Source organism: Nerophis lumbriciformis, linkage group LG03, assembly GCF_033978685.3.
Source record: "Nerophis lumbriciformis linkage group LG03, RoL_Nlum_v2.1, whole genome shotgun sequence".
NCBI classification, from domain to species: Eukaryota; Metazoa; Chordata; class Actinopteri; order Syngnathiformes; family Syngnathidae; genus Nerophis; species Nerophis lumbriciformis.
In genome coordinates this window covers 55,001-67,500 of record NC_084550.2, presented here as the reverse complement: position 1 = coordinate 67,500, position 12,500 = coordinate 55,001, and the positions used below count along the sequence as shown (strand labels likewise).

Sequence of the window (12,500 nt, the reverse complement as noted above, 5' to 3'; positions counted from 1 at the left end):
TTCCTCCTGAATCCGAGGTTCGACTATCCGGCGTAGCCTCCTCTCCAGTACACCTGAATAGACCTTACCGGGAAGGCTGAGGAGTGTGATCCCACGATAGTTAGAACACACCCTCCGGTTCCCCTTCTTAAAGAGAGGAACCACCACCCCGGTCTGCCAATCCAGTGGTACCGCCCCCGATGTCCACGCGATGCTGCAGAGTCTTGTCAACCAAGACAGCCCCACAGCATCCAGAGCCTTAAGGAACTCCGGGCGGATCTCATCTACCCCCGGGGCCTTGCCACCGAGGAGCTTTTTAACTACCTAAGCAACCTCAGCCCCAGAAATATATATATATATATATATATATATATATATATATATATATATATATATATAAATGATAATGATAAATGGGTTGTACTTGTATAGCGCTTTTCTACCTTCAAGGTACTCAAAGCGCTTTGACACTACTTCCACATTTACCCATTCACACACACATTCACACACTGATGGAGGGAGCTGCCATGCAAGGCGCTAACCAGCACCCATCAGGAGCAAGGGTGAAGTGTCTTGCTCAGGACACAACGGACATGACGAGGTTGGTACTAGGTGGGGATTGAACAAGGGACCCTCGGGTCGCGCACGGCCACTCTTCCACTATATATTAGAGATGTCCGATAATGGCATTTTGTACCGATATCCGATATTCCGATATTGTCCAACTCTTAATTACAGATACCAATATCAAGCGATAGTGATATATACAGCGGTGGAATGAACACATTAACACATTATTATGCCTCATTTTGTTGTGATGCCCCGCTGGATGCATGAAACAATGTAACAAGGTTTTCCAAAATAAATCAACTCAAGTTATGGAAAAAAATGTCAACATGGCACTGCCATATTTATTATTGAAGTCACAAAGTGCATTCTTTTTTTTAACATGCCTCAAAACAATAACAGTGCAATACTTTTTCATAACATGGTCACTACTGCCTAGTTGCTCTTCTTATATTCTTATTTTACTCCTATATTTTTATTCTCATTGTTGCTTTTTATTTCTATTCTTATTGTAATATTTTTCTATTCTGTTTCCATTTATACACCCATTATTTACTTTTTACTTTTGAAATTCCATCTCAATTCTGTACACTGCTGCTGGAATTGTCATTTTCCTGAGGGAACTCTCCTGAAGGAATCAATAAAGTACTATCTATCTATCTATCTATCTATCTATCTATCTATCTATCTATCTATCTATCTATCTATCTATCTATCTATCTATCTATCTATCTATCTATCCAAACAGCAGCTTGGAATTTGGGACATCCTCTCCCTGAGAGAGCATGAGGAGGTTGAGGTGGGCGGGGTTGGAGTGGTGGGGGGTGGGGGTGGGGTAGCGGGGGTGTTTATATTGTAGCGTCCCGTAAGCGTTAGGGCTGCAAGGGATTCTGGGTATTTGTTCTGTTGTGTTTATGTTATGTTATGTTACGGTGCAGATCTTCTCCCGAAATGTGTATGTCATTCTTGTTTGGTGTGGGTTCACAGTGTGGCGCATATTTGTAACAGTGTTAAACTTGTTTATACGGCCACCCTCAGTGTGACCTGTATGGTTGTTGACCAAGTATGAATTGCATTCATTCGTGATGCGAACAGCCGGTAGATATTATGTGACTCGGACGGCACGCAGAGGAAATGCCTTTAAGGTTTATTGTCTCTCTGTACTTCTCCCTACGTCCGTGTACACAGCCGCCTTTTCAAAAGGCATACATTTTACTTTTAGAAACCCATACCGATAATTAAGAAACCGATACCAATAATTGCCGATATTACATTTTAAAGCATTTATCAGCCGGTAATATCGGCAGCCCGATATTATCGGACACCCCTAATATATATATATATATTTATATTTATTAGATAAATACAATTCCAGCAAAAGAATGTATACAAAATAGAGAAATGTGTTGACTGCATAAGCAAGGTGCAAGGACACAGGTGGTTGTCTTACCTGTGAAGCCTTGAACGCAGTCACAGCTGTAGTTGTCCACTTCATCCAGGCAGGTGCCATTGTTGTGACACGGCTGGGAGGCGCACTCGTTGATGTCCAAGTCGCAGTGGAAACCTTGAAATCCAGGCACACAGAAACACTGATAGGCATCGGCGCCGTCTTTACATATCGCTCCGTTTTGACACGGCGAGGACTCGCATTCGTTAAGGTTTTCTTGGCAGTCGGTCCCTTGGTATCCAGCGGCGCACTGACAATGATGCCCGACGTCGGGTATGTCCGTACAGGTGCCGCCGTTCTGGCACATTCCCTGTGAGCAAGTGGTGAGCTCAGACTGGCAGTGTTGGCCTCCCAGTCCAGGGGGACAGTGGCAGGAGTAGGCGTTGACTCTGTTGACACAGTAAGACCTGACGCCTGTGCAGGGGTTGCTTCCACACTCGTCCACGTCCAGGGTGCAGTTCAGGCCCGTCAGGCCGGCGGGACACTGGCATGTGAAATTTGCGGTGCCGGGACTGCTGGTACAGTTGGCACAAGGTGCCAGGATGCAGGCGTCGTACAGCTGCTCACAGTTCTTGCCCATGTACCACACCGGTCCTTTGGGACACAGGCAGACGTAGTCGCCCAGATGTTCCAGACAGGTGGCGCCGTTGCTGCACGGGGATGCCAGACACTTGTCGGCTGCTGCCGTGCACAGGAAGCCTGCAGGGGAGGAAACACCAAAGTTGCTCACTTGTCAAATGAAATAAAGCATAGCTTTCTTCCAAAGTGTCACAACAACTTTTATTTACCTACACTTGGAAGAAGTTGGATCATAGTACGCCTATAACGTATAGACCTTTATATACCTATATACATATATACATATATACTTATACTGTATATACCTCTAGATACCTATATATATGTGTAAATATATACATATATATCCATCCATCCATCCATCCATCCATTTTCTACCGCTTATTCCCTTCGGGGTCGCGGGGGGCGCTGGAGCCTATCTCAGCTACAATCGGGCGGAAGGCGGGGTACACCCTGGACAAGTCGCCATCTCATCACAGGACCAACACAGATAGACAGACAACATTCACACTCACATTCACACACTAGGGACCATTTAGTGTTGCCAATCAACCTATCCCTGGGTGCATGTCTTTGGAGGTGGGAGGGGCCTATCCCCAGGTGCATGTCTTTGGAAGTGGGAGGGGCCTATCCCCAGGTGCATGTCTTTGGAGGTGGGAGGAAGCCGGAGTACCCCAAGTTAAAACTCTCCTATGCAAAGTGAAAACCGTTTATCAACAACACCCAGAAACGCCGTCGGCTTCGCTGGGCCTGAGCTCATCTAAGATGGACTGATACAAAGTGGAAAAGTGTTCTGTGGTCTGACGAGTCCACATTTCAAATTGTTTTTGGTAACTGTGGACGTCGTGTCCTACGGACCAAAGAGGAAAACAACCATCCGGATTGTTCTAGGCGCAAAGTGTAAAAGGCAGCATGTGTGATGGTATGGGGGTGTATTAGTGCCCAAGACATGGGTAACTTACACATCTGTGAAGGCACCATTAATGCTGAAAGGTACATACAGCTTTTGGAGCAACATATGTTGCCATCCAAGCAACGTTACCATGGACGCCCCTGCTTATTTCAGCAAGACAATGCCAAGCCACGTGTTACATCATCGTGGCTTCATAGTAAAAGAGTGTGGGTACTAGACTGGCCTTCCTGTAGTCCAGACCTGTCTCCCATTGAAAATGTGTGGCACATTATGAAGCCTAAAATAGCAGAAGGGAGACCCCCGGACTGTTGAACAACTTAAGCTGTACATCAAGCAAGAATGGCAAAGAATTCCACCTGAGAAGCTTCAAAAATGTGTCTCCTCAGTTCCCAAACCTTTACTGAGTGTTGTTAAAAGGAAAGGCCATGTAACACAGTGGTGAACATGCCCTTTCCCAACTACTTTGGCACGTGTTGCAGCCATGAAATTCTAAGTTCATTATTATTTTCCAAAAAAAAGATAAAGTTTATGAGTTTGAACATCAAATATGTTGTCTTTGTAGCATATTCAACTGAATATGGCTTGAAAAGGATTTGCAAATCATTGTATTCCATTTATATTTACATCTAACACCATTTCCCAACTCATATGGAAATGGGGTTTGTACATATATATGTATGTATATATATATGTATATATATATATATATATATATATATATATATATATATATATATATATATATATATATATATATATATATATATATGCCTAAACTGTATATACATATATACTTATATATATACCTATACTGTATTTACATTTATATACCTATACACATGTATACTTATATATATATATACCTATACTGTATATACCTTTATATACCTACATACATATTTACCCTTATATATACCTAGACTGGCCCACGTGTCACTGGCTCCCGGTAAACTTAAGGTTTTTGTTACGCTTGGGTCGCACCTTTATGTGCTGGTCGTTTCCACAAGATGCAGACGGACCTCCGGAAGCAGTAAGCAGGTAGAAAAATGATTTATTCATCATAAATCAGTCAAGCAGGAATACAAAACAGAACAAGCTTCCTGCTAGCACGGGAAGCTATGGTAAGCTAAAGAAAAAGCTTAGTATGGGACAAGGAAGCAATCATCACCAACATAGCTTGTAAACAAAACAGCCAGACCGAGTGTGGCGAAAGGCTGGAATAAATAGCTCTTTGATTAGTGCCCGGGAGCAGGTGAGCATCCCGAACACTAATCAGAGGCAGGTGAAAATAATAAGCACCCATGGCAACCAAGAAACACACACCCATGGGTGCTGAAACAGAACTAAGGCAGTCTTCAACTAAAACAAAACATGATTCGGGCAACGGATCATCACAGTTTTATCAAAATATGAAATGGTTTAGCATCGTCCTATCTTGCTGATTGTATTGTTCCCTACGTTCTGTCCAGAAATGCCAGCTTAGTGATTCCCAGAGCCTCTAAAAAGGTCTGCAGGCTCTGGTCTGGAGACCACCTACAACCATCTTCATGACCCAGTGTGGATGGAGACCACCTACAACCCTCTTCATGACCCAGTGTGGACCACCCCTCTATGACTTGGATGGAGACCACCTGCAACCCTCTTCCTGACCCAGTGTGGACCACTTCTCAATGTCCTAGATGGAGACCGCCTACAACCCTCTTCATGACCCAGTGTGGACCACTCCTCTATGACCTGGATGGAGACCGCCTGGTGTTCCTATGATGGATGAATGAGAACATCCATACATGTGGAGAACATCCATGTTGGTTGGTTGGTGTTCCTATGATGAGTCACAATTGGCCAAGGTTAGGGCCAAACATTACGGCCTGGCCAATCAGAGGCAAGATAAGGCGGGTCATAGAAACCAGGAAGCAAAATCATAAGTCAAGCACTCATGTCACATGACCAGGAGGGAGTCGGAGACAGAGGGACGCTTCAAGCTGACCACTCCAAAAAAATACATACTTGAAAATGGCAGAGGGATTCTCTCCCACAGATTAGATTTTTCCTTTATTGATGAATAAATGAATAATGCGTGTCCATATTTAGACAAATGTATGCACTTAGAGAAAACAATGTCCAAAACCTCATAACTGCTCTCTTCATCTACGAAGTGGAACACAAATTTAGGAACACACATTAAGTCATTGTTTTTTGTTTTTTTAGTAAAATATAGATAGATGCTGTTTTTTTTGTTTTTTTTACTGTAGGCATTGAAACTCAACAACTTTATAGGAAAGGCAAACTAAACCAATACACACAGTGTGGTGCAGGTAGTAGTAGGGTTTTCTTCAGCTAAATGACAGATAGTTAATAGTAATTTGTACACTTACATGAACATTATTATTGCCGTTAAATGTAGTTTGAATGTAGCAAGCTACTTTTGCTGCGTCGCTAGTTACAATTCTTCGGAGATAGCTTCCTGTTTATCTTAGCTCCATTTAATCGAAAGTAACTTCTAGCTTAGCTTACTACATTTTCCAAGTAGCTGTCACGGCATTCAAATGCGCCCCCATCTTTGCGCTCTGCTTGTTGCGCCTCGGGAGCGCGCCTCGGGAGCCCGCCTCGGGAGCCCGCCTCAGGAGCCCGCCTCGGGACGCGCCCATGGTCGCGCACTTTCAGGGGCGCGCCGGGCGCATCTCTGCCCTGCGGCAGCCGGCAGCTGCAATCATTCATCGGCAATCTGCGCTAATGAGAGGTCCTGCCTTCAAGAGCCTGCTCAGCCTGCTATCCGTCGCCAGAACGTAATCATCTGTTGTCTGCTTCCCGTGTCTTCACTGATCGAGCTGTGTGCGTCAACTTTCCCTTTGGACTTTGGTGGATCCTCGACTCCCGCTTTGCACACGGACGCTTCTGCACCTCAGCCAGCTCCTCAGCCTGCGTCCTCCACGTCTCCGGCGCCGACGACATCGTCCTCCACGTCTTCGGCTCCGACGACATCGTCCTGCACGTCTCCAGCATCGTCGCCCCCGCGACCTCCGGCTGGCCGGCCGCACAGGCGGCCATCAGGCGGCCCTCTGTGGCCAGGGCATGGACGCTTTCTGCGCCAACAGCAGCGACGCCCAGGACATGGAAGTGGATCTCGTTGTCTGCTGTGGGTCTGATGCCACTCGCGCACGCCTTCTCGACGGCAAAGAAGGTGGCCGTTCCTTGGTTGCCCGCCTCGTCGGCCGCAGCGGCGCTCTACTCGTCGCCGCCACCAGACTCGTCCCCGGTGGATTCGGAGAAACTTGGGCCGGCGACCCACCACCAGTTCGCCCCTCCACCCTCCCTTGACTTTTATTCATGTGTTTTTTCTGGTTAGACTTCTAGGACATCTGGGATCTGTTCATAGGGAGGGGGATACTGTTTCGTCCAGGGCACATTGTGCGCCGTCATCTTTGCGTTTTGCTTGTTGCACATCCGGGAGCGCGCCTCGGGACGCACCCATGGCCGCGCACTTCCAGGGACGCGCTCCGCCCCGCAGCAGCCGGCAGCTGCAATCATTCACCGGAAATCTGCGCACCTGATGCTAATGAGAGGTCCTGTCTTCAAGAGCCTGCTCAGCCTGCCATCCGTCGGCAGAACGTTATCATCTGTTGTCTGCTTCCCGTGTCTTCCATGATCGAGCTGTGCGCGTCGACTTTCCCTTTGGACTTTGGACTGCTTCCCTTGATCCTCAACCTCCACTTTGCACACAGACCTCTTGACGTCTCTCTCAGCCCCACGGACCTACTGCTTGTTTCACGGACCTTCTTCCTTCTTTGTCCCTCCTCTCGCCCAACATGTCACGGTAATACACAACAATTAATTACACACATAGTCACACACACATACACTCCTTTTGGATTAGTCACACTCCATTCTCTTGTTTAGTTTATATTCTTAGTGTTGTTTGTTATTATATATATTTTTTAATATATATAATAAATACATAGAGAAACATCGCCCTCTTGTGGAACTGTGCCGTCACTCCTCCTCCTGCTTACATAACAGTAGCTTGCCCATCACCGTTTGGTTTGTACATTGTTTTCAGAAAATCGTAGTCTTTCTGCAGTTTTAAAGTTGTACCAAAAGTCAATAGGACAATACGCTAAGACGTAGAGTCACAAAGTTGTTGAAATGAACAGTTTGCAAAGTGAGGCTTGTCAGTAAGGAGCTTAACATTTGTTCATCCTGAGCTGCATTGTGGTTTGTGAGGCTTATGAAAGTCTGCTTACAAAGCAATCTGCTAATGAAAAGTCAAACAAGAGTCTTCTTCCTTGTGGATGGAAGTAGAAGGCAGGTGGTGTCAAAGGTCAACTTGGCAAGCATCCAAAAGAGCAGCCGTTGTGGCCAATGAAAGTTTTGGCACAATGGATTAAATAAGATATCAAGAATATGAGCAGTGGTTATTTACAGTTTTTGATTTGAAAGAAGTCTGTTTATGGGACACTTCTTTAGTTACCAGCTCTTGATTTTCAAAGATGTCCTTCCACTCGCTGTTTTGCATTTATTACAAAAGTTGTTTTTTTACACTTAATTGTTTTTGCAACCTGGAACCTGTTTTGAAATATGTTTAGTTATCATTTTATGCCAAATAATACAAGATGAGAATTGTATTTAATCGAGACTCAAATCATCAAATCATGACTCAATGAATTGAATGGAATCAAATTGTCAGATGGCCAAAGATTCCCAGCTCTAATAATATTATCAGCTCTGACATTAGTTCTGTGACTCTTTGGGCACCACACGGTTGGGAGTAACAATTCCATTCAGAATCAATACTCAATTCAACACCATTGTGGATTCAAAATCAAGCCTTGTTTTAATAACTTTGGGTGCCAGTTTTATGATTAACTACAATAGACAAACAGCTCTGATAAATGTTTATATTTCCTAAAATTCTACCCAAACATTGAATAAAGTCAAACACAAATAAGACAACAAGAGAAGTATCCAACACTTCTCTCTTCTAAAGTCAATTGTACGGCAGATTTAGATCATCTACATCAACATCATGATTTGTCTGACTGGCTGGACAGGACAGATTTGAAAAATAAATAAATATATATGCATACATACATACATACATATATGTATATATATATATATATATATATATATATATATATATATATATATATATATATATATATATATATATATATATGCATATTGGGTTTAGGGTTGGGGTAACCCAACCCTATCCTCCGTGTGCGCAGTGGAAGTGAATACGTCATCACTACATGAGCAAAGTTGATTTAAGGTGCATCAATTGCCAATAGTGCGCAAATAATGGGCGATATGTAATATATGAATATTTATTTTGACGCTGTGGCGTATTTGCTTACATGTGAGTTAACAGATAAAGCTAACCTGGATGTCCGTGTCTTAACAGCCATAAAAAGATTACAACCCTCCCAAATATATTACACTATGTACATCCATTCATACTTTATATTACTTTACTTGATACTTTATATTACTTTACTTGAATTCACGCAAAAAAACCACTCATTTTTAAGGTGTGGTGACTTTTTATTTTATTTTGTAGTAGTAGTGACTTCCTCCCAGTCAACTTCCTTGGTATTCACTTCAGCTAACTGCACATGCAAGTGACGTGGACGCCACACTGGGGCCACACTGGGGCCGCATTGGGGCCACATAGGGGCCACATGTGCATTTACACTGGAGTCTGATAAAAATCACATTTTACTTGCAGTAACAACAAAAATCTGATTTGGCCAGCAGTATAAAGGCAGTCTTAATCCAATCCAATCCAATCCACTTTATTTATATAGCACATTTAAACAACAAAATGTTTCCAAAGTGCTGCACAACAATATTAAACACAATTAAAAACAATAAAAAAATAAATATGATTAAAAACAATTTCAAAGGGTAAAACCAATTAAAACAGTAAATAGAAAGCAAAATTTTAAAAACACAGAGGACAACAGAGGACCACACAACTCACGTAGTGTTAAAAGCCAGAGAATAAAAGTGGGTCTTAAGACGAGACTTAAAACACTCCACTGTGGGAGCAGTTCGAATATGGAGGGGCAGAGTGTTCCAGAGCTTAGGGCCGACCACAGAGAAGGCCCTGTCTTCCCTGGTTTTAAGTCTCGTCTTGGACACCACGAGCTGGAGCTGGCTCTCGGACCTCAGAGCGCGCGCAGGATTGTAAGTTTGGATGAGGTCCGAGATATACTGAGGTGCCAGTCCATGTAAAGCTTTAAAAACAAACAGCAAGGTTTTAAAATCAATTCTAAAATGAACAAGGAGCCAGTGCAAACTCTCAAGGATTGGGGTTATATGCTGGCGTCTCCTGGCCCCTGTTAAAAGTCGTGCTGCCGCATTCTGGACTAACTGCAACCGGGAGAGAGCTTTTTGGCTAATGCCAGCATAAAGTGCATTGCAGTAGTCCAGACGACTTGAAATAAAAGCATGCACGACTTGTTCAAAAAGGTTAAAAGATAAAAACGGTTTTACCTTTGCTAAAAGACGAAGATGATAAAAACACGATTTTAAAACGCCATTGACTTGTTTGTCAAGTTTAAAATCGCTGTCTATAGTGACGCCAAGGCTGGGGACTTTGGGACGCAAATGTATCATTTGTATGAATTCCACATTGTTTACTGCTTATAAAACTAAAATCATTCTCTATCAAATATGTTTTGTGTTCATATTTATACCTCAAATGGATTATTTGGATTTACATGACTTTTTTTGTCCAAGCGGATTTTTGTTGGACTTGCCGATTTCCAACGAAAACTTTGCTTTATGACGACCTTTAATCAATGTTGGGTTGTGACCTTGATCTGACATTGAAATGTAGTCATTTCCCAACCAATATCTTTTTTATTTTTATTTTTATTTTTTTTAATTTTATTTATTTTTTTATTTTTTTGTCCTGTCCAGCTTCTCAGGCATATCATACAGTAGATGTAGATGATCATAACATTGACTTTACAAAAGAGAATGTAGGATACTTCTCTTGTTGCCTTATTTTCTAATATAGTTTCCAAAACATGCAAAAGCTGCTTTTTTAATGACTCCGAGACTTGCAACAATTATTAGGAATGGCTTTGTGTATGTTTATTTTCCCACTTGCATCGCATTTTTCAGGCACTTAACGTGCAGGAAAACATGTTTCGCACCATTGTTCAGTCCGGAATGTTCTTCATACAACACAACATTTCTATATGAGCTATTTAGCGCCCCCTGGAACATTTCTAAACAATTCACATATCTTCAAGGAAGTGGCTGGAAACGTCTGTGATGAGAAGACACACATGGAAAAAGAGTCTTACAATGTGAAAAGTATCAGGGAGTCATCACTATCGCGACGAGCATCTTGCTTTTCCTCAAGCATTTTTAGGCCAAGCTCAGGGTGGTACTTTAACTCCTCCTCCTAGGGACTTAGGCAGAATGAGCCGTGGTTAAAAGGACAAATACTGGACAGATACAGAGAGGAGGTGCTAGATTGCAAAGGAACGTCACAAGATGTGGGCGTGGCATGGAGACAAAGCTTCATTTGATGGTCGCCACAAAACAGGAAACATAAATAACTGGACTCCACAAATATAGATCTTGACCAGAATTGGTACACATGATGATGGTGAGACCCACAAGTACCAAATGGGTCAGTAACGTTTCATACTTATTTGTAGTGGGCGGAGTCTGGCGGCGAAAACTGCTCCTTGCCATCATTAATCAAACTGTCATTACTTCATTTTAGTTTAGATGATCAGAGACGATAAATTGCAACTGAACTTTTCCTAGGTCGCAGGATGTGGGCGTGGCATGATGCCAAACCTTAATTCCATGGCTCACCACAGAAGTTAAACATTTATAACTCGGCTGCACATATTAGGATCTTGATAAGATTCGGTTCAAACGATGATAATGACCCATTGAAGTTGTGATGGGTCGGTATCTAGTCGTACCAATTTGTAGTTGGGCGGAGCCTGGCAGCAAATTCGGCGCCTTGCCACCAATCAACAAACAGCAGAACATTCATCATTTGTTGTCCAGTCCTTGTTAAAATTCAGAGTTTTCCAATTTATTTGGAGTTTTTTAATGGTTGCATGAGTAGTCTTCTTCTACTGCTTCAATGTGACACTTGTGCCTCGCTGTTGCCCCCTGTGGGGTGGCGGGAGTACTGAGCAACCCTAGTTCCTACTGTAGGAAAACTTCATTGTAGCTCGTAAGACTATATATCGCCCACCACAGGGTGTGTCGCACCGTAGGAAAACTTCATTGTAGCTCGTAAGACTATATATCACCCACCACAGGGTGTGTCCCACCGTAGGAAAACTTCATTGTAGCTTGTAAGACTATATATCGCCCACCAGAAGGTGTGTCGCACTGTAGGAAAACTTCATTGTAGCTCGTAAGACTATATATCGCCCACCACAGGGTGTGTCGCACTGTAGGGAAACTTCATTGTAGCTCATGAGACTATATATCGCCCACCACAGGGTGTGTCGCACTGTAGGAAAACTTCATTGTAGCTCGTGAGACTATATATCGCCCACCACAGGGTGTGTCGCACTGTAGGAAAACTTCATTGTAGCTCGTAAGACTATATATCGCCCACCACAGGGTGTGTCGCACTGTAGGAAAACTTAATTGTAGCTCGTGAGACTATATATCGCCCACCACAGGGTGTGTCGCACTGTAGGAAAACTTAATTGTAGCTCGTGAGACTATATATCGCCCACCACAGGGTGTGTCGCACTGTAGGAAAACTTCATTGTAGCTCGTAAGACTATATATCGCCCACCACAGGGTGTGTCGCACTGTAGGAAAACTTCATTGTAGCTCGTAAGACTATATATCGCCCACCACAGGGTGTGTCGCACTGTAGGAAAACTTCATTGTAGCTCGTGAGACTATATATCGCCCACCACAGGGTGTGTCGCACTGTAGGAAAACTTCATTGTAGCTCGTAAGACTATATATCGCCCACCACAGGGTGTGTCGCACTGTAGGAAAACTTAATTG

The 12,500-nt window shown here is 43.3% G+C and overlaps 1 protein-coding gene across 1 annotated transcript in view; it reads right to left on the bottom strand.

The window, feature by feature from the left end:
• Window positions 1-12,500, bottom strand: part of LOC133577237 (protein crumbs homolog 2-like) — a 65,474-nt gene that overhangs the window by 40,812 nt on the left and 12,162 nt on the right. The window contains exon 2 of the mRNA XM_061930892.2: window positions 1,997-2,692. Within this exon, the coding sequence (XP_061786876.2) occupies window positions 1,997-2,692 (696 nt within the window). The remainder of the gene's footprint in view (window positions 1-1,996; window positions 2,693-12,500) is intronic.